This window comes from Microplitis mediator, chromosome 7 (assembly GCF_029852145.1).
Source record: "Microplitis mediator isolate UGA2020A chromosome 7, iyMicMedi2.1, whole genome shotgun sequence".
NCBI classification, from domain to species: Eukaryota; Metazoa; Arthropoda; class Insecta; order Hymenoptera; family Braconidae; genus Microplitis; species Microplitis mediator.
Window position 1 is genome coordinate 18047825 of NC_079975.1, and position 22849 is coordinate 18070673.

The following is a 22849-nucleotide window of genomic DNA, read 5'->3' on the forward strand; positions in this document are numbered from 1 at the left end:
AATAGTATACTCCGAACGGCACAGTATTTAAAAAAAAATCATAGCATTTAAATAGACCGATCTGAGAATGTTTATTGGCCAAATTAAGTCGAAAAATAATATTTAGGGAAAAAAAATAGAACGAATTGTTTGTCCACGATCGGATTGGCCTCAAAATTTTCTAAATTCATCCAAGTTTTTTTGAGAATTTTTTCAAAAGAATCGAAGGGGGCATACATTTCGAAAAAACGTTTTTTTGCTTAAAACTCAAAATAAACAATGAAGGAATTGATTAAGAATAAAAACTAATTTTTTTCTTGAAAGAACATTTAAAAACGAAGATTTTGAAAAAACAATGATCCGATTGGTGTATTTTTCGCGAAGTTATAACCGTTTAAAAAAAAACCTCGTATTTTGAAAAAAATCGGTATCTTGGAAACGAGTAGTCAAAAAAATTTGAAAAAATTCATTAGAGCGTTTTTTATCAGCCTCCAAAACATATAAATTTTTCAAAAATATCGGAGGGGGTGACCTCAAAATGGGGCCGATTTGGTATGGAATGCCCCATATATATATATATATTCCGCATTGTTTTCTAGTTATTTTTATTTTAATGTCAAGCTCTTAAAATCGATCAGAAGACTATTTTTTTATGAGCATGACATTAAAATAAAAATAACTAGAAAACAATGCGGAATTCGAAAAAACTTTGTTAGAAATAGCTTTTAGGGAATAAAATTGTCTACAAAAAAGGTTCAATGATATTTTGTAATAAGTCTGATACTTTCGTCGGAAAAGTAAGAAAATCTCAAAATTTAATATATTAATAGATCATATATGAATTCGACTTCAACCTCAAATAACTTTTGAACAAATAGATTCCTCAAAAAATGATAAGAATCTTTTTTTGTAGAGCATTCAATTCCCTACAAAAATATGCCTGCCAATTATTCCTATGACGCATCGTCAGCTACTTATAAAAATCAGAAGACGTAAAAAAAATTTTTCCCATGTTATTCTTATGGAAAATAGAAAAGTGCGGTGAGGAACCTCTTAATGTTAATATTAAGAGCTCTAATTTTCACAGGCGTCTTCTTTTATCGAAATGAAACTTTTGAACCGGTTTGGAAAAAAAAAAAAAAAATTTGTTATTTTTTGGATCACCCTAATATATATAATGATCCTGGTTTGATATTAGTATACAAATATACAAATTTTAAGTCCAAAATAAACTACAAACTATTAAAATTTTGAGCATCATTTTTTGCCGTGTACTTAACTATAGCACTTCTCATAGAACATTTATTCTTATAAAATCCCTATGAGAATTTATGAGAATCTATTGGATTCTATAAAACGTAATTTGTTAGAGCTTGAAAAGCTCATGAAAAAAAAATTGTATGTAATAGCATTTTCGAGTTTGAAGAATATTTCACTTGAATCAAGTCAACTATTTTTTCTGTGTAAATATTTTAGTAATAGTTACCATACTATTATGATCAACATTACCATGGTATTATAGAAACGTTTACCATAGTATGTCATAACGATTAACATAGTAATATGAGAATGATTACTATAATGATAGAAAAATTATTGTGTACCATAATTTTTAGGAACTATTCATATATCCTATAGGAATTAAACCCATATAGATAGGAATGATTTCCATAATTTATATGGGGGCCATTTCTACAATCAACATTTCAAAAAAACCTATCACCATGCGATATGGAAACCATTCTTACAATATATTGTAATTGTTATCATGGTAACAACCATGATAATTTTAACACAATCCTAGGCTCTTTAGTATAAATTACTATGTTCACAGCGTAAAGTTTAAGAGTTCGGTGTATTAAAAATTTTAAATAAAAATAGGAAATAGTGATCGTTCGGACAGGTGTTGGATTCGAACACAGGATTCTTCGATCGCGAGTTGGCTGACACCTTCAACCACTTGGCCACAGTAAAGAAAAAGGCTCAGAAGTATATGGAATATTAAGATCTATACAAATGATGTAAACAAACAGCCATGAGTCACGAGAATGCCTCTTACGGTAGTTACCGTTTAAAATTTACATCATCTTACAACAAAGGCAGCACTGTAATATTTATTTTATTCAAAATAATCAGAAACTGAAGATAGTTTTTAAATTGTATTTTTTTTTTTGTTTTCTTTACGATGTTAACATTAATTTTTTCAATAACTTTTAATCTAAAAAGCATTTGTTAAAATTACAAGGTCAAATAGTAAAAAATTTAACGTACATAGTAAATTTTAATATACGAAATTTGAAAATTGATGGTATGAAAATATATTGCATGATTACGATGTTTACAATTAAAAGAAAAAAAAATCGCTAATGTCCTTGAAGTCATTCGATCTGATTTACTGGAGTTCATAACTGAATTATACATCAAAGTATTCCAATTAAAATTTAATTATTAAATTAAAGCTTTTTTGCAACACCTGCTTTAAAAGTTCAATTTCCGAGTGCTGTAAGTACGTGACATTCAAAGCGGCTTATCAATTCCTAGATTTTGTAAAAAATTGGGCTTAATCGCAAAGGTCGTTTCGAGTTATTCCAAAAATAAAATTTTTGAAAAAATGTTCGTTTCGGATAGCTTTCATCATACTCTACTTGATTCCAAAATCTAACTAAGTATAAATCTTTAAAAGCCACATCGAATGCCGCCCTAATCAACAAAATCGGATATTTTGATCGAGCGACAACCTTGACGAAAAAAATTTCAAAAAAGGGTTTTTTTCGAATAATAGAATTGTTGAACAAATTATTGATTCTAAAATTTTTCAATGATTAGAGGCTGAAAAACTGCGTCGAATGCTGCATTGGGCATCTGCATCAGTGGATTAGTTCAAAAAACATCTGCGACGAAAAATTCGAAAAATAACAATTAACCTAATGTTTCTAATTATTTTTGATTTATTGAATTTCCGTCGATCATGGCAAGATCTCACAAGAAACCATTGCATAGAAGAATATTTTTAAGCTCAAAAATGTATTTTTTACAATACTGTTTACGAGCTCAGGGAGGTCGTATACAACGAAAAGGTTTGGCGCTGGCCCGCAAGGTCAACCGTTTTCTACTCTGATAGCCACACTTTGCTCAGCAAGTTCTGCAGTGAAACATTTACGGCTAACTTAACGACAAGTTTCTGGCAAGCCTTGGCTGGATAATACTTGCGTGCAAGTTGATGCAAATCTACTACCGTCATCTGAATGTAATTTAACAGAAAATCTTGCCGTCAATTTGAAGTGAAACTTTCAATCAACTTAACGTCATTGTTTGACAGTAACACTTGTAGTCAAATTGTATTCAAGTTACAGACAATTTACTGTCAACTTAAAGGTAACTGCTTGCTCTCCAACACTTTCCTTTAAGTTAGCTTTAGAATACGGCAGTAGCTTGAAGTTAACTTGTAGATAAGGTGGCTATTAGAGAACAAATAAATTTGAATCTTTTGACTAACGTCTGCCGCATATGTGGCCGTCATTGTGCGAGATAGCGAGTAGTGAATATATGAGAAAGTATACACAAAGATATCTACTAACTTCAATTTTAGATCAACTTTAGAAAAATTCACAGATAAATCCTAACTTTAAATTTCAAGGTACAATAACAAAATTAGGCAGATCTAATGTCTCTTGTATTAACCTTTAATTATCCTACATAGATGACTATTTAAACTGAAATCAAATAAAAATAAAATTCTGTGATAAAAAATTATTCTTTGCTATGAGAATCATTATTTCCAAATTATAAGAATATCACCGAGATAAGAAGATTTTATTCCTTTATTTCAATTCTCCATCAATTAATAAACAATGTTATTTTTAATTAACTTAAACAATCACACACGGAGAAAAAAATATTGCTCCTCGAACGATCTAAAGTATAGTAACTCGTAGATCGTTACCACAACAATACGTATGCTTATGGTAACAATACCGTATCGTTCCAGTAACTATCTATTAGATAGCTGTGAGCCCTATACGACTTTCCGTAGTCGTCACCTCACACGGCACCGTCTAACCTAACTAAACATCCATTTTCGCGCCAACTTTTGAATATTGTATAATTGTTGCTAGCAGACGTTTAATAAAAAAAATAGTGTAAAAAATAATTGTGATGTTGAAATATGGACCCACGGGTAATTAATAAATTAACAGAGTAGAATCTCCATAACTATGTTGATACATTTATTGATAAGTGTTTTTTTATGCTTTTTGTAATCAAATATACATTCATAACCAAAAATCTAAATATTATATATAGTCGATGTTTTATAATTTAAATGTGATACGTAAATAGAAGAAAAATAATCAATAAACAAATGAGATCTGAATTAATATTAAATTTAAAATTAAATTACTAATAAATAAATTGGGAAAATTAAAAGATATATTTATATTTATATTTAAAATTTATTTAGACTATAACTAACTAATAAATCAGTTTTATGAATTATTTTATTTAATCAAAGTTATTTGCTTATCATTTATTTATGAATGATAAAGGTTTTTAAATATCTCATATAATTTGCAACGCGCCTGACGTCAGATAGGGCTCAGAACGATACCGTATAGGTCTCAGAGCTATCCACCGTATTGTTGTCAGAACGATACAGTAAATCGTTGCAGTAACAATCTAGTAGATAACTATAGCGTATTGTTACTGTAACTATACAGTATACTTCTGAGAACAATATTTTTTTCTCCGTGCATGTGCTTACAAGAATTTAATAAATTATGACCGTTAAAAATTCACATTTGTTTTACTTCAACTTTTGTGTAGGTTTTTCACAGGTCATCATTATGTAGAAACTAAGAAATACAATAAAAAAAAATTATCTATAATGATTGATTGTTGTAAAATTTAATAAAATTAATAAAATTTTTCAACGGTAAGTATAACGTGTCTTCAATAACGAAAAACATAGGAATAATCGCTTACTTATCTTGGAATGCTGAGAACGTTCATGAATAGAAAAAAAAAGAAGAGTAAAAAAACGTAGCTGTTGAGTAACTTCTTGAATGCCGTCATGCAGATATTTATACTCCGGATAGCTTTAACATCGACCTTAATTTATATTCTTTATTATAAACTTATCTTATGCTACATGTTAATTAAATAAGTACGTAGAGGAAATATAAAAAAATGTACTATCATAATGGAAGTTTGTTACACACCATGTATGGCAAATTAAATTCTAATTCTAAGTGATTAATTTTGATCAAAAATTGAATTGAATATAGCAGTTATATTAATTTACTGATTTTCAAAATACTTAAACTTACATCCCGGAGCCTCGGCATCTCTGCCTCTCCTTAATGTAATTCTGTAAGGCCGATAAGTTGGTCCATAGTGTACTTTTTCATACATCGTTCTATCCATAACTACTATGATTAATAATTTATATCACTATTTTAGATAATGGAAAAATGAAAAAATGAGCCCAATGAATTTGAACTATATTATCTGTGGAGTATTATTTTAAAAAACTCATAATCAATAGTTATCTTTAAAGTCAACAAAACTAAAACTTGTACTACAATAATCTTGTTAAAATAATCAACACGTCACTGTTTTGTTTTTGCCATTTAAAAAATTTCAAATTTCTTGAAGATTAAATCAATTATAAATAAAAAATAGATTTGTCATCAGTAAAATTGATTCCGATTACTGTCAACAAAAATAGAGTAATTTATTAACGGTGAACACAGTAAATAACTGAAATCTAAAGACACTTGTTGACTTTTAAAACAAATCACACATAAACAGCATACTACAGATGAAAAGAAAGTGTCTGGTTTAAGAGACTCAACTTACGACTTGTCCGTCCCGCGACACTATAAGTAGAACGTTATTTTCTCTACGAGAAATAACAACTACTGTTTATATATATATATCGCGACGCTTCGGTAACACTATCTCAGAACATGGATGTTTGACCCACGACAAACGAGAAAACAGAACAGATTAAAATAAAGAAAATTAATAACAAACAATTTGTGATTGACGCACTTACACCTCAATACTATCAGATGCAATAGCAATTTTTTTCATCATACCATCACTTTAGATTTAAAAATAATTGTTGTTTTACTTGTTTACTTATTATAATTTTTTTTTTTTTAAAATACTAAAAACTTATATTTTTAAAATATATCGCGTATTAAAAATTTATGCTTCCTTCCTCTCAGATTATTTATCTCTACAAATATCATCGACGTAATAATAAACACTGCCATTAATCAATGTTTAATATATCAACAAAACGAATATACCGTATTAAACGTAATCGTTTATTTTTAGACTCCAATATTCAGACTTTATAATTGTACTTAAATTTCCCGCGATTTTACAGAACTCAAATAAAAAAAAACACGTCACAAACTATTATATTAATTAATTATGATTAGTAACTTGAATCACCAATTTTCATTATTCGTTTGTATTCAAATTTAGAATTATAATTAAGAATATGATGAAAAAAAAATATTAAAAATTTGGAATATTTAAAAATATTTCGAGGTTAAGAACTAATAATTTGTTGCATAAAAAAAATAAAAACTTACCAAGATCATCCATAGTGATTCGTAAAACTATTATTTAACAATGTGTAGTTGTAATTAGCTGATATATTGCGCCACTAAATCAATTATGGAATTTTCGAAGTAACATATAAGATTTTATTATAAAAGATTAAGTTATCGAAGGAATGTATAGAGATACGTCAGAGGGTCAGGGAGGAACAACTGAAGTTAACATGGTGGACTTCGGTTGTACAGTTCTAAGAATTAAAAACCTGTTTCTGAAAAAAATAACATTATTTTCAACTTGTATATAAATAGCAGAATATTAGCTTTTTATTTATTAATTTTGAGGGTTGAGTATTAATGCTAATTCATAAACAAATTTATACATATTTAACGATTAAATAATTATTTGGAAAGAAAACATTTTTTTGCGCATTTATTACGACGCACGCGCGCAAGTAACTAAGTATAAGACAAAAGCGGGAAATTAAAAATTATTTATTGTGTTTCTGGATATATATAAATATTAATCTAGCAGAATTTATTAACAAAATTCAAACCGTTTATTAGTTTTCTAATAACTTTTAGATTTCTAATCTGTTAATACTGCTGCTATATCACATTATTTGGCAGAATACTTGATTAGAATATTATAGGTGTAAAATAAATTTCAGAGGTGGTTTCATCATGACGATAATGTCTTAATCATAATAAAACTCATACTTTGACGCAATTAAAAGATGATAATAAAATTTTTATTATAAAACCCAATTTTCGACTTCAATAAATATAAAAAAAATTTTGATACTTATAATTTCTTAATGATATGTTAATAAATTTAAGAAATATTTAAAACTCAAAATTTTTAAAAGTTATATTCATTACTATTAGCATGTAGAGTGCACCGAAGCATAAATTTTTTGTTTCAATTAGTTAAATCATTTTGAGAATCAAAAAGCGCAATCAAATTATTTCTAACCACTTTCAAATAAACGTACAATTATATACGTGTATTCCCTTACAAAGACGCCGTTAATGGAAAAAATGCCGTAGGTTGGCCGATGTCTGACTGTCGTCGCTCGGCCAAGCATTGGCAATTAGTAATGGCCCAAACCTGGTTAATTACCAGTAGCCGTTTAATTTTTTATCAAGATAGCGTAGTCAAATCAAAATGAGTTTTTAATAAAATTTTTGAATATATATGTTATGGTATTACTGGTTTCATATCAGAATGTGATTTTCCATAGAGGAAACGCCAGTCGTACAACGCTGCCGATGACTGGCCAATGAATGGCTACATTTGACTGGCCGATTGTCGGTTTGCAACGTTGGGCTACTGTTGGTGAATCAGTGTTCCATGATTGATTCTTGTTAAATGAAAAAATCTACTAATCAATTTTTAATTATTCAAATAACTTGTTATTATAGTTTTCTGTAACCCAGGTAGGAATCGCCAAGGCTGACGATAGGCCGAGCCTTGGCCCTGTTGTCACTTGCCAAGCTTTGGCAGCTGACCATTGGCCCAAGCCTCGGCCAGAGCTTGGCCCAATGGTTTAATTACGTTAAGCCAAGTCTTGGCAGCTAACCATTGGTCCAAGTCTAGGCCGAGGCTTGGTCCAATGGTTTCATTAAATTAAGCCGAGCCTTGGGTAGTGACCATTGGCCCGAGCCTCGGCCAGGGCCAGGCCCGATAGTTTAATTTTAGTCAAGCCGAGCCTTGGCAGCTGACCATTGGCCAATGCCTCAGCCTGGGTTAAATTTTTATTTAATATTAAAATTATCAACTTTACATGTATCTATATATATGTATACAGAGAATACCAGGGCATAACGGTCTAACGAGTGTACGATTAATATCAAGAGTTGAAATTTTCTACACAGTAAAATTATTTGATATACAATAATTTTCATTTAATTAGTTATTGCTATGTACAAAACTTTAGTTAACATGAAATTTTTATGTTTCGCGCGCAAAATGGGGTATCCTTTAAAAAAGTTGAAAAAAAAATTTCTGAAAGTTGATCAAATTTCATTAAATTCAAATTTATTATATGTAATATACATAAAGAAAAATTACATTTCACATCATTGGTGGATACGAAGGCAAAAAAAAATTTTTTTTGTGGGGTAGAGAGGCCCCCCTCCAAAAAATGATAATTTTTTTTTTTTAAATTGTTTTCATCATGAAGAATATATTTCTTTCTCTTGACAACTAATTTTGGTTTTATAATACTCAAAAAAAATTTTTTTAGGTGTAATAAATCGTTTCCTCTCGATTAGCTTAATTATTAATTGTTATTTTAATAAAAAAAAAACAATTCTATATTTTTTATTTGTCATTATTTTGAACCCAAAATACGAGTTTTTTGATTTTTTAGATTACGGATTATTTTGCATTATTTCAAAAACTTTATCAATTAAAAAATAAAATGTTATTTTCGAATATTTTTAGTGGCCGAATTTGCCCCAGCTACAGAGAATCAGCCGAAAAATGGATTAATATATTAAATTTTTTTTTATTTGACGATAAAAATATGAAAGAATCATTTTTTCACAATTTTTGGATGGTCCATTCTGCCCCGGGTGTCATGCGTAGGGCTAAAAATCCGCAAATATATCGGATTTATAGCAATTAGACGAAAAAAAAAATTTTTTTTTTTTTTTTTCAATATTTTGGGGGTACTTTGTTTTGCCTACCCTACCCCCTTTTGCCCCTCCCCTCCCTTTCCTAGTAGTGCTATTTGATCTTACTCTTAATTTATTCATTTATATCAAATCATAAAATTACAAATTAATAAATATATATCATTACTCATCAGACAATTTTAAGTTCAGTAAATAAAATTACATTTCACCTCATCTTTACGATTTAATATTTCTGAATTAAATTGTATTTAAATAATTAACAAGAAAAAAAATCATAATTATCTGGACATCAAATTTAGCACAGTGAATAGCGTCCCGGCCTAGTAATCAGAAGGATCTCAGTTCGAACCCCGGTAGCCCCCAAATAATTTTATTCGTTATTTCCCATTAATTCAGTAATTAGTTAACTACACTCCAACGTAATGTCGATAAAAGTGTGATTTAACTTTTTTAACTTCCCGCTAAGAAAATTGAAAATTTTCAAAAATTCGGGAAGTTATTGGTTTCGGTCCGATTTGCAAAAACCGAATTTCTATCAGATTTTGACGTTTTGAGGTTCTAGGAAGCTATCCTGACTAATTTAACGATGATGTCCGAGTGTATGTTTGTATGTGCGTACGTATGTATGTGTGTAAATATTCATAACTCTTGAACGGATGAACCGATTTTGATCTCCGAGGTGTCATTCGGCGCGGCTTGTTAATATCTTGAAGCTGTAAAAATTTGAGCTTAATCGGTAGGGTGCGTTCGGAGATATTTCAAAAATAAAATTTTTCAAAAAATGTTTTATTTGGATAACTTTTAATTTGCTCGATGGATTGATTCCAAAATCTGATCAGCTCTAAAACTTTATGAGCCGCATCGAATGCCACCTCAACCATCAAAATCGGTTCATTCGTTCAAGAGAAACCGTTGACGAAAGAATTCAAAAAAAAAATTTTTTTTGGTTTTTTTAAATTTCTCAAAAACGGCTGGATAAATCAATATCAAAATTTTATCAGCTTTAGTACTTGGTAAAACGCGTCGATTCCTGCCTCAACCATCAAAATCGGTTAATTCGTTCGCGAAATATCGTGGGAGAAAGAAATGCTAAAAATGGTTTTTTTGAAAACAATGGCATACAAAAGTATTTTCGAGCTCGAAGAGCTCGGAAATGTATTCACAATAATGTTTTTGAGCTCCATGAGCTCGAAAACAGCGGGAAGTTTTGGGGCTGGCCCGAAGGGTCAGGCGGTTTTCAGATTTTTTTATTTGTATTTTTATTATTTATTAATATTTTTGCGTGCTACAGCTCATATGACAGATCTTCATCTAAGCACTTGGTTAAGTTTTCTGTTTCAGGATATTATTCCGGTTCCGACATGAGTGGGTCAACATATCCTCATACCAGGACATTCTTATAATTTTCAAACAATTGTATAATCTCGAAATACTTACAAAACTCAACATACGCTCATGTTTTGTATTACTATCGTCGAATTTTCTCGTACCCTTGTTTTTCTAAAATATTTAAACGACGGTGAGTTATAAAAAAAAAACTGATTAAATTTTTAAGATTTACTAAAAGGGTGTTATTTTTTTAATATTACAATCAATATCAGTACATTATCAATTACTTGACTCAATTGGGACGCGACGTTTTCTTCATTTTCTAACATGAAAAGATACGAGGTAAGAAATCTGGGTCAAATAAGATTGAATCATGTATTATACATACTGCTGCACTTTGTTTACGGGAATTAGATGTGGTTTTTCCATCAAATTTTTGACAGTATGGCATAGATTTTGAATTCGATTTCATAATTTTTCTAATAAAGTTTATTCTAAATAAAACATATCACTTATTGTTTCAGTTGTAAATCAAATGATTAATTATTTATTCAAATAAAATTAGGCTATTTTTAAAAGTAATATAAAGTTTATATATAATTAAAAAAATACAATTACATTAACAATCTTGATTTGTTTAAATCCAAAACTATTAATTAACTTTTTACTACTAAAATTTTATTAAATATAAATATTAATTCAACTTAATTAATTTATAATCTAGAGGGTAATTGATATCCTTGTTCGTTTTATTTTTTCTGAATTTTCATTTTTTTGTTTAATTATTTGAATAATTGGATCATTTTCTTTCAACAAACTAGATTTACAATCATTAAAAATACTTGGCGTTCGAATTACTTCTATTAAATTTTTCAAGTCTTCGTTATTAAGATATTTGAATATTTCATAAATACAATAAAAATTTAACTGAAGGTTTCTAAAAAATGAATAATCATTTTTTCCATTTTGGTTGACTTGGAGCAATAATTTATTTCTTTCTATTCCTCTTTTTAGACGATTCTTTATTATTCCGGCATATAATCTGAATTTAACTTTATAATCAATCTGAAATAAATTTTTTGCATAATTTGATAATTGATTATCATTAAATGTATCGCTTATCAAAATATCATAAAACGAAATATTATCAACTCCGAATTTATAATTTTTTATAATAATAAATTCATTTTCACACTGTTTATAAAAATTTCTGGGTACAAAGTCTACGTCTAACTCCATATCAGAATACTCATCCTCTTCATACTCAATACTTCTATAATCTTCAATCAATTGTAAATTTTGTTCACTTATATATAAATTCATAGTTTGGAATTTAATTATACATTCCTCAAGATACTCCGCGATTTGAACAAACTGATATAAACTATAATGTTTTTTTTGAAATAAATTATTTTTACGAATAGCAATTTTAGTCTTGTTGTCATCTTCATCATTTTCACCCAAATATTTTTTTTTTAAAAGTTGAGAGCGCAATGAACCAATTTCATCTAATGCATAACTAAGTGCAGATTTTTTTCTTTTACATGTAATATTGACATTAGCACCTTCATTTAATAATTTTTGAACAATATCTGCATACCCATTTTGAACGGCCAAATGTAACGCTGTCTTACCATACGAATCAACACAATCAATATCATCAATTTCATTCAAAAGCAATACAACTATTTCTCTACAGCCACTTAAAACTGCATGATGAAGTGGAGGTTTAATACACTTATTTTTAATAAACATTAAAATATTATCCTCTAAACATTGTTTAATAATATCAATTTGCTTTTCTGCAATGGCATTATAAAATACTTTTACGTCATTATTTATAACATTTGATGCCATGACTTTTTTTTTATTTGTCGATTTATTGTTATTTCAATATCTTAAAATATTAAAAACTAAGAATTATTTTTTACAAACCACAATTATTGTATGGAAAATAAAATATAGTTTATGAACCTTGCAAACAATAAATTAAGAAAACCAGCTCTAAATCTGCATTGCTCCGATGATAAAAAGAATCCTAAAAATATGAGAGTTGAATTAAGTAACTTGTTCTACAAAGATTTAAAATACTGTTACCGTATTAGTTTCGGATGATGAACATATCAGTAATATGAATTATAAATTAAATACAGTAAATGCAGGATAATACAAATCAATATGATTGTCCTGATACAAGATTGAGACGTTTTTTCATTTCCCGAGCTAACCTTCCATTCCTACACTTCCACCATAAATTTTAATTCGATTCTCAAGTATTCCGATGAAGTATTTATTTAAATCGACAAAGACTCTTTGGTTGGGACGAGTATACTCACTATACTTTAACTTTACTGTTAACGTGTAGTACCTATAGTACCCTACTGGCGTGAGACTAGACATTGGACTTGTTTTATAAGAGTGGAGATGGCAACCGACGACGACTTACTCTCTGGGAGGAGAAAAAATTCAAAAATTGTTGACTATTTTTTAAACTTAAAGTGACAATTTTTTATCATGTAACCGATTTTGAATTGAAATTTAACAAAAAGTCAACAATTTTTTTTTTATGAAACTTGGGTACTCATAATCTCGAAAAAAACATCAAAAAATTAAAAAAGAATGACCATCTTATCATTTAAAATAATTAGCAAATATTTAAAAATTAAAAATATATAAGTTAATCACAATAAACAAAAATTTAAATAAATCTCAAGTTATAAAATACGGAATAAAGATGTGGCGGTATTTTATTGTTCAAAATACCGCTTCATATATGAATCCATCAGAGACATGACGAATCCGCTGTAATATTATGTATTAATTACATGTGTGACAATTTTATTTCTATCATTAAAAATATATTTATAAATATTATATTTTACATAAATTAGTTTAACAAATTATGTTTTACAGCTTTAATGTATTTTAAATTCTGTTAATTATTTTTAAAAATGAATTTACCACAGTTCCATGGAATTTATATTTTTTTTCTTTTTCTTTAAAGGTACTACACTTGATCCCACAACAGCTCTAAAAAATATAATAAAAAATAAACAATAAAAAACAGTGTGATTAATATTGATTTTCTAAATAATACTTACTCAGTTTCTTTAGCAATATTTAGGAATTTTCCAACGCCTGAATGATAAGCTTTTAAAACATTATTTGATTCTTTATTTTTTTTAATAGTTGAATTATTTTTTGCTTCTTGTGCAGCTCTTTCAGCTTCAGCAGCTCTTTCGGTTGCTAACTGTTCATCAGCTTCTTGAAAAGGATCTACAAAAACTTGAGCCCGAAGAATAATAATATCTTCAATAGGTCGATCTTTATTATCAACCTCTATTTTTTCAATAGTATTCAAAGTATCTAAACCACCCACGATTTTACCGAAAACTGTATGTTTACGATCTAAATGTCGACATGATCGGAATGTGATGAAACTACAAAAAGGAAAGAAAAATATCTTTAGTTTAGAATAATGGATAGAACACATAAATAAATAATTTAAATTAAACCATTACAATTGTGACCCATTCGTATTTGGTCCGGAATTTGCCATTGAGAGAATACCTCTACCATGATGAATTAGATTAGGTTTAAATTCATCTTCAAATGGTTTACCCCAAATTGATTTCCCATCATTACCAGTGTTAGTAGGATCTCCACCTTGAATCTTTGAAAAATAAAATTGTATACATAAACAATGAACGGTAAAAAAAAAATATTCACATATTTTTTTATTATATTATACGTTACCATAAAGTTTCTTATTGATCGATGAAATTTAGTATTATCATAGTAACCAGTTTGACAATGTTTAATAAAATTCTCACAAGTTTTCGGTACTATATCGCAAAAAAGTTCAAGATTAAGCGTGCCAAAATTTGTGACAAATCTAACGTATCCTTTTTTTTTAACCCTCTCGTATCGAACTAAATCATCGGTAATAATTGCTGCTTGATGAACTGTTTCTCTTGGCATTACTGTTGATGTAAAACTTGCTGCAACTGCCCCAGTTGAATAATGGGCCTGAAATAAATGAGATATATATCTGATATGAGAGAAAAAAAAAAATAAGTAAGAAGATTAAAGAATTATCAAGTACTTGTATACGTAAATATTTATATTTACATAAAAAATGTAAATAGTTTTTTAAAAAACTCGAAAAATTATCAATGTTATCAAGAAAATAATAATTTTGTGATAGCCATGTTTTTATTATAAATTAAAGTAAACTTTAGTATCATTTAAAATTTTTTATTTGAATTCATACCGATTCATAGCTTTATTTGTTTTATAATTATCAATAATACGAGAAACCTAATTTACTCTACATTCTTAAATGAATTATCATTTTAAACCATTTATTTTAGAACTTGACTGTCATTTGCTATTGGTTTCTCTCGAGATTACATTTAAACATACGTTGTTGACATTTTCACTACCAGACAAAACATAAAAGAAATTTACTGAAGGGAAGTTGATTACATTAACAAAGAAAAATGCCAATCAGCAGCAGCCGGTGAAAAAAATTAGATTTTTTGATTACTTAATCATTCCAAATTAATTTTTTTTATGATCCAATTAAAATTACTAAAAAATTTTGAATTAATAAAGATTAAATTTCAATTTATCACAATTTATAAAACCCACGATAATAGTCTACTCGTAGATTCAAACACCAATCAAATGTAAAAAAAACTGTCTATCGGTTGACCCTGCGGGCCAGCCTCAAAACTTCTCGCTGTTTTCGAGCTCCTTGAGCTCGAAAACATTGCTATGAATACATTTTCGAGCTCTTCGAGCTCGAAAATACTTTTGTATGCCATTGTTTTCGAAAAAAAACCGTTTTTTAGCATTTCTTTCTCCCACGATATCTCTCGAACAAATTAACCGATTGAGATGGCTAAGGCGGCAATCGACGCGTTTTACTAAGTTCTAGAGCTGACAAGATTTTGAAATCCATCGTATAAGTCGTTTCTGAGAAATCAATAAAAAACTAAAAAAAAAAATTTTTTTTTTTCGTAATTCGCCAATATTTTCGAGTCTACTTGGTCAAATGATCTGAAATTTTCAGAAAAGTTGATGGCCAACAAGCTCTTTCGATTGTTGCCTTAACCATCCAAATCGGTTCATTAGTTAAAAAGTTACAAAGAGTTTACACACAAACACTCACACACACACACTCCGACATCATTCTGAAAATAGTGAGAATAGTTTCCTAGGAACTCAAAACGTCGCCATCTGATGAAATTTCGATTTTCGTAAATCGGGGTGAAAACAATAACTTCCCGAATTTTTGAAAATTTACAATTTTCTTAGCGGGAAGTTAAAATGCGCTTACAAAAGCTTTAGTAATTAGAAATTTAGACTTATTTGATGGACTTTAATGTTAATTTCGCTGAGTCAAGTTCATGTTTTTCAGTAATAACTTTCTAATAAGTTATTGAGAATTGAATCGACAAAAATAAATTTCTTTAGTAGTTTTTAATGAGCTATTATGTCTGAACTATTTAATCAACCTCGTTCAGTTTCAAGCATTCGAGATAATTATCCAAAGAAAATTTGTAGAATTATATTTTAATCTATTGAGAATTACAAGTTATTGCGATGATATCGTTACACAAAATCATACGAATTTATTTTAAGAGATAAAACTTAAAAAAAAAATCACGTAGACAATAAATATAATTTTCTATTAAAAGTTAATAGTTATATTACAAGTTTTTTTTTATAATATAATAAATTGAAAAGTAAATCTTATGAAAAATTTATTAATTGCACAATCGGCTTTAGAGCAGAGCATTTATAAACACACTACAGAAATTACCCTGTTAAATATCATCTTATAAAATGCCCAATATAATCATTCATAGTATCTATTTACAATTGAATTTTATTTATTTATTAATTAAAAAAACAAAAAAAAGAAAAGAAGTTTATTAGTGGAGTTATGCACGTAATTAAATTTTTCTCCAAGACATCGTGATTTTTTATAAATGACAAAAATAGAACAGCAAGTGCATGTTTAAAAACAGAATTTAGTATTAATTAGAATAGTAACTTACAGCATTAAATTTATCAGCTTTTACTTTTATTGATTCTTCTTTTTGCTCAGAAGGTTTATAATCTTTTTCAAGTTGTGCCAAAATATCACTTGTCTCTGCTGAGACTGTTTTAAGTTTAGCATTTGGATCATTGCGTTCTCGAATCGTTTCTAGAATAAGTTATTTACATGATTTTCAAAAATTAACAATGCTAGTAAAAAAAAAATTTTTTTTTAATTTCTAAAAAATTTTGAATACCTTCATCTTCAACTCTCAAATTATTTTTAATATGATGGAATCTTGACAAATTAAATTTAGTAGCATTATTAGGATCTTGAATAGTAATTAGATCGGCACGAGTAAATGGTTCATCATTAATTAAATCTTTCCAATTTCTTGTTTTAATATTTAATTGATCAACAGCTTCCCATGAGAAAACATTTCCAGTCGTTTTTACAGCAACAATATGTGAAAATTTTGAAAATACTTTAAAAAGAACAGGACAATGATATTCTCCAGAAGCATTTTTGGCGAAGTTTAACTTGATGAGTGTTTTAATGTCAAATGATTTTCCCGTAACAGGATTATGTTTAAAATGTTTAACATATTTTAATATTGCTTCTAATTCAAAAACATTGCCTTCAACATCACAATAAGGATGCTCGAATGGTTGTAAACTAACACAACAATGATTAAACGGTAATCTCCGAAATGTTGAATCTTCACTAGACTCTAAATCATGGCCTGATTTTTTCCCACCGTAAAGAGTCGTCCATTCTGTATAAGTGAGGTACCTTTGTTAAAAAAAAAGTCAATAAATACTTGGTATCAGGTTACACAAATCAAATTTCGTAAATTACATGAAAATATATTTACAATAACTAACTAAGCAATGTAATATCATAAATTAACTCACATTTTATCTTTCTGATGCTGTCGTTTTCCCATTTTGATAATTAATTTTTAATATTATAAATAAAATATATATTATTTCAACTTTTATTGACATACAGTTATAAATGTAAACATTTGTTTGACATAACCTTTTAAATTTGTCGAACGATGGCACTGATCTATGAAATATTATTATTATTATTTATCACTGTTACCAATAGTATGTAAGTAAAGTTTGCTATATTGATTATTTATAGTTGGCTCAATGAGAAAGCATAACTCGGGTACCGTCGAAGTTTAACCCCCACTTAAATAAAATAGGGGTTTGTTAATGAGCGAGCGCATGCGCTTTTCATAATTTATGGGAGAGAGGTAAAAACCCGAGGTAGACTTTCTCATTGGAAAAACTATAACCGGAAATACTATTTATATGTGTGTCCGTTCTTGTTACTTAGTTTATTTTTTAGTTCCGATATTCAAACACAAAAATATTAATATTTTTACCCCATAGTTAAAATTTATCATTTTTTATACTCAAATAATATATTAACAAAAAAATACTTTGCTATTTCAATAGCTGATTATATAAAAATATTTATAATTTAAGATAATAAACATAGAGTTATTGATGTAAGTATAATTAATGCATAGCTATTTCTAGTTAAAATCATATAAAAGATGTGGCGCCATTTCCTGAGCCGACGATTTGAAATTAGTGTCTATTTTGTGCGCTTGTGTAGCTTGTGCTCAGTGGGAATCAGTGAAGGTTGTTCCCGGCAGTTCGGCGTGCAAAAAGGAATTTAACAATCTAGGGAGAGAGAGAGAGCGAGGCTTGAAGAAAAGAAAGAAATCGTGAAAAAGACGCCCGGGTAATCTAAGAAATAGTTAGTAGATTGACCTGAATTATTAAAATATATCAAGTGAAAAAAAATTATCAGTTGACCCTGTTCAACCTCTTAACCTTGAAAACTAAATGTTCAAAAATTAAGGTAGTTCTTTGTTGTGAGTTAATATTGTGCCCTTGTACCTCAAACCTCCATTGTCGTATTCCGACGAGTCTAAGATATTCAAGAGTAACCGGTACGATATTATCTATTTCAATCGTCAAAAGGACCATCATATTGTTTTGATACTGTTGTCGATAACATTTTCATTGACGCTTAAGTAATCATATAAAATTGTCAACACGGTGTGAAAACTCGAAACAAAAAGTACTCATTATGTATACTTTTTTTTATTTTTCATATTTTTTTTATTTTTTACTGTAGCTATTGTTATTACTATTATTTTTGGTTAAATTTTTACCAAAAGCTTTTTAATTGATCAACAACTAATCATTTTTCTGTGTGAAAATTTATTTTAGATCATTAATATTTACTATAAACAAAAAAAAAAAAACATGTCGATTTTATAGAACAATGTCTTCTGGAGCTGGATCTAGTGGTACTGGTAGAGGAAGAGGATCATCATTGGCAGACAATAAACCAGAGAATAAAGAAGCCAAGCCAAATCCTAAAATGTCAAAAGCATTAGGTACATCAGCCAAAAGGTACATCATAACCTCATTTACTTTTTCATTATTTACTACCACTATTTGTTATGTATGTTCTTATCGATGAACTATTATTATTATTTATGTCAAATTATCTAATTTTATTAGAATACAAAAAGAGTTAGCAGAAATTACTTTGGATCCTCCACCTAATTGTAGTGCAGGTCCTAAGGGAGATAACTTATATGAATGGGTATCTACTATCTTAGGCCCGCCAGGATCAGTGTATGAGGGAGGCGTCTTCTTTCTGGACATACATTTTTCCCCGGAGTATCCTTTTAAACCTCCAAAAGTATGTATTACCTAACAAACAAAAATAAAAGAAAAAAAAAATACATAAGTCTGTGCCTACATAGAGATAAATAAATCGCAGTTTCAAATAAATATTACTTGATTTAATCAAAAATATTTTATTATAGCGGCAATAATGATATTTTCTTGAATCAAGTAAATTATCATTCCTGCTTAGAAAATTTATTTAAATTGAATAAACATGCATTTTATTCAATAAACATTTTTTGGATTTAAAAAATTATCCATAAAGTAAATGAATTATTTGAATTCACATTTTTTAAAATTATCCTCGAAGTATGACTTTTAATTCGAATTCTATAAGGTCGCTCTGAATGCTATAAAGTTTATTATTTTAAACACTGGCAATTTTTTTAAATTCAGTTTCGCGTTATTTTTTATAGTAAAAAAATTTTCCTTTAACCTTAACAATTATACAGCTTTATAGAGTATAAAATTATTTATAAAAAGCGGATTGAGTCGATTCGGTAGGTCAGATAGTTTTTAGTCATAGAAATACAAATTTGATTCTTTATCTCAATTTTGATAAAATCATTACTGCTATAGTTTTTATATAACAAAAAAAAATTAAATGACGATTTTGTTGAGAACTGTACGGCCATATAAAGAAAATTTTTATATACTTCAAACGAAATCATAAAAATAAACGTTCAAGGTCAGAAATATTTTTAAGCAGTCAAAAATAATTGTAAATTTGGCAAATCACGAACGTTATAGGTCTCAGAGCAATATTTTAAAATTTAAATCAAGAGTTATGCTTCCACAAACAAAATTTTCAAAATGTAGGTCAGATGATCGATAAATTAATACAAATATGTATATTTTTTTCTCTGGGTAATCAACCCTTAAAATTTGGTAACTTGAACGAAGGCGTTCAAGTATTTTTCACATGAATTTCAATATATAATTTATCTTCACTCTTTAAAAACTATACAATGAAAAAAGTAAATGTCAAAACAAGTAAATTACAAAATTTCAAAATTATTTGCCTCATGGGTTTTATTTAAATTAATTTTTTCATGTTTTAATCTAGCACCTATTTGTTTTTTTTTTTTTTTTAAGTAAACATTTGTTATTTAACCAAAAAAGTAATGGTTACAAAAATGTACTATTTTTAGTATTTAAAATAAGAGTTTGATAACAAAAAAATACCATTTCGATCTCAGTTTGTGATTTTCTCTACTTAATATACTTAAATGTCATTCAGTAGCCGGATATCCTAAAACCCTAGTAAAATCGATAATCATTAGATAAAAAGTAATTTGAAGCTTATTCAATCTGAAAATCTGAAAATCAAAAAATATTTTTTGACAATTATTTTTGTTAATAATGCATATTTAAGTGTTTCTATTAAATTTGCTATTAGAATAAGGGTTTATACATAGTAGTCGATATTAATTGTTTTTCTTTTAAATAATTTTTATAAAAAAAAAAAATTATATAATTTTAAAAAATGAAAATAATACATTTCGTACTCCTCATATTTAAGGTATTTATTTTAAATTTATGCAGAATAGATAGCGAATTCATAAAAAAGCTACATTCAAAAATTTTGAATACTAAAAATATTTTTGCCGTAATCAAGACATTTTTTTTTTAATCATAAACAAATGCAAGAACCATAGTTAGTAAAAATTGCTTAAATATATTTATTTATATATAAAAAAATATTGTTCAATTCAGGTAACATTTAGAACACGTATCTACCACTGCAACATTAATAGTCAAGGTGTAATATGTCTTGATATACTTAAAGACAACTGGTCTCCTGCATTAACTATTTCCAAAGTTCTTCTGTCCATCTGCTCACTACTTACAGACTGTAATCCAGGTTTGTGACTTTATAATCAGTTATTGAAAGATGTTATAGATGATGAATAAAAAAATTGTTTATCCTAAAGAAGCTCTAAAAAATAAAAATAATCGTTTCTGTTAATTCAAGTTCATAATTAATTAATTTATCATAGTTTTCTAATTCTAATTATTAATATTATTTTTTTTCAGCGGATCCTTTGGTTGGTAGTATAGCATCGCAGTATCTACAGAATCGAGAAGAACATGATCGCATAGCACGACTTTGGACTAAACGGTATGCTACATGAGCTTTTTGCTCAAAATCATACCTAACTCCTATCAGCCTCATGCCAATTAACCATCCATTGCGCTGCTCTCACGAAACTTTATTTTAATGCCTCTTGTGCGTGTACGCGCAAAATACGTTCCTAAATATTAAGTCCATTGTGGACTTTAGTTTTAATCCTCATGATTCAAGTTTAAGATTTATCCAAAAAATACGTAAAATTAAAAATTTAATAATAAAAAAATTTTAGTTATAAATGTTTCAGCTACAAACTAATAACGATTAAAATCCGGCTCGACTAAGATTGTGATTATTTGTATGTAAGATAATAGAACTAATGTGTAGAAGATGAGTGAATGCTGATTCGTATTTTTTTTATTTTGTATCGTAGTTTGTTAAGGCATGAGCTGGGAGTTAATCATTAATGATATATTATTTTATTTTTTATTGAAAATATAAATTTAAAAAATACACTCTTTTAAGTGTAAATTATTATTACAGTGTAGTGTCAAAAAAAAAAAAATATATATATATATATATATATATATATATATATATATATATATATATATATATATATATATATATATATATATATATATTAATAATAATGTTTAACCGCGGAAAGTAAAGGAGAAAAGATAAGTGATCTACGATCAATCATAAATTACTTTAATAATAAAAATGAAAAAAATAATAATTAAGGTAATAATAAGTAATTATAATACTAATTAATTTTAGTTTTTAAAAAGACTTGTATGGTATGCTATTTTTTTTTCTTATAGCCGCATAAAGATAAATATAAACAAACTTACTAAGACTCCTTTGAATCCTATATCCTGTGAATATTTATGCATGTACGCGCCAAGGAAAACATTATTCTGCATCATTAGTTTTTTTTTATTTTTCTGATTTTAATATACATCACATTTATTAGTTGTGATTGTAAATAAGTATAATCATTTTTATTTCTTGTATATTTTACTATGTAAAAATAAGTATAACAATTCTTTTAAAGTAATTTAAAATATCCAAGAAGATTTAAAAGAATACATCGCAAAAACTGAAAATTAATTTTACTTATTAAGCTGTTTAAAAATTCTGGCACATGGCCTGTTTAGGATAGTAACCAATAAGGAATTTAAAAAAAAAAAAAAAAAACAATGGTTTCTCCAATTTTCGAATTATTTTCTAATACCGTCAAGTGCTCGTGACAAATATCGACGAGTTGAGGATGGACGATCCCACTTTGTAAATAGTATACTCTTAACGCATAGATATTTGCTTTTGCTTTTTAAACTACTAAAAAAAAAATCTGTATTAGCAAAAAAAAGATGAATAACAAAAAAATAAAAAAGAATAAGAAAAAAAAAGTCACGCCTTAAGCACAGCCTTGTATAAATTAAAAACAATGTATAACATTGTGAACAAAATTTTATGCATA

At 27.8% G+C, this 22849-nt stretch overlaps 4 protein-coding genes across 10 annotated transcripts in view; 1 reads left to right on the top strand and 3 right to left on the bottom strand.

Moving 5' to 3' along the window:
- Positions 1-6792, bottom strand: part of LOC130671908 (leupaxin-like) — a 49236-nt gene extending 42444 nt beyond the window's left edge. Inside the window, exon 1 of one of the 3 annotated variants that reach the window (XM_057476037.1) lies at positions 6585-6792. In XM_057476037.1, coding sequence (XP_057332020.1) covers positions 6585-6597 — 13 coding nt within the window. In that variant the 5' untranslated portion in view covers positions 6598-6792. Of the gene's footprint in view, positions 1-5303; positions 5868-6584 lie in introns of those variants that run through there. The other 2 variants (XM_057476036.1, XM_057476038.1) reach the window with 2 other exon arrangements.
- Positions 6793-10033: 3241 nt separating this feature from the next.
- Positions 10034-12904, bottom strand: LOC130671911 (putative ankyrin repeat protein RF_0580). Its single transcript, XM_057476045.1, has 3 exons — positions 12618-12904; positions 12495-12558; positions 10034-12417 (listed from the first exon to the last, which is right to left on the bottom strand). The coding sequence occupies exon 3, from the start codon at positions 12375-12377 to the stop codon at positions 11241-11243; it is 1137 nt and encodes a 378-aa protein (XP_057332028.1). The 5' UTR covers positions 12378-12417; positions 12495-12558; positions 12618-12904; the 3' UTR covers positions 10034-11240.
- A 441-nt stretch (positions 12905-13345) lies between these two features.
- Positions 13346-17709, bottom strand: LOC130671909 (RING-type E3 ubiquitin-protein ligase PPIL2). The gene is made up of 7 exons (XM_057476039.1): positions 17484-17709; positions 16826-17361; positions 16589-16737; positions 14277-14549; positions 14042-14193; positions 13622-13960; positions 13346-13550 (listed from the first exon to the last, which is right to left on the bottom strand). The coding sequence occupies exons 1-7, from the start codon at positions 17513-17515 to the stop codon at positions 13478-13480; spliced, it is 1554 nt and encodes a 517-aa protein (XP_057332022.1). The 5' UTR covers positions 17516-17709; the 3' UTR covers positions 13346-13477.
- A 494-nt stretch (positions 17710-18203) lies between these two features.
- LOC130671912 (ubiquitin-conjugating enzyme E2-24 kDa) lies at positions 18204-21876 on the top strand. Of its 5 annotated transcripts, none has more exons than XM_057476050.1 (5): positions 18204-18345; positions 18876-19010; positions 19122-19305; positions 21009-21156; positions 21330-21876. In XM_057476050.1, the coding sequence occupies exons 2-5, from the start codon at positions 18880-18882 to the stop codon at positions 21425-21427; spliced, it is 561 nt and encodes a 186-aa protein (XP_057332033.1). In that variant the 5' UTR covers positions 18204-18345; positions 18876-18879; the 3' UTR covers positions 21428-21876. The 5 variants fall into 5 exon arrangements, with proteins under 5 accessions (XP_057332033.1, XP_057332030.1, XP_057332032.1 ...); XM_057476047.1 differs by having other exon boundaries at positions 18214-18541; XM_057476049.1 differs by having other exon boundaries at positions 18214-18450.
- The last annotated feature ends 973 nt before the right edge of the window (positions 21877-22849 follow it).

Excerpts from the sequence above, each read along its gene's own strand:
- LOC130671912 (XM_057476050.1), top strand. The coding sequence starts at position 18,880 with ATGTCTTCTGGAGCTGGATCTAGTGGTACTGGTAGAGGAAGAGGATCA. Across the intron at positions 19,011-19,121 it reads TTAGGTACATCAGCCAAAAG|AATACAAAAAGAGTTAGCAG; the intron begins GTACATCATAAC and ends TAATTTTATTAG. Across the intron at positions 19,306-21,008 it reads ATCCTTTTAAACCTCCAAAA|GTAACATTTAGAACACGTAT; the intron begins GTATGTATTACC and ends TGTTCAATTCAG.
- LOC130671909 (XM_057476039.1), bottom strand. The coding sequence starts at position 17,515 with ATGGGAAAACGACAGCATCAGAAAGATAAAAT. Across the intron at positions 16,738-16,825 it reads TTTGAGAGTTGAAGATGAAG|AAACGATTCGAGAACGCAAT; the intron begins GTATTCAAAATT and ends AACTTATTCTAG. Across the intron at positions 14,550-16,588 it reads AAGCTGATAAATTTAATGCT|GCCCATTATTCAACTGGGGC; the intron begins GTAAGTTACTAT and ends CATTTATTTCAG.
- LOC130671911 (XM_057476045.1), bottom strand. The coding sequence starts at position 12,377 with ATGGCATCAAATGTTATAAATAATGACGTAAAAGTATTTTATAATGCC.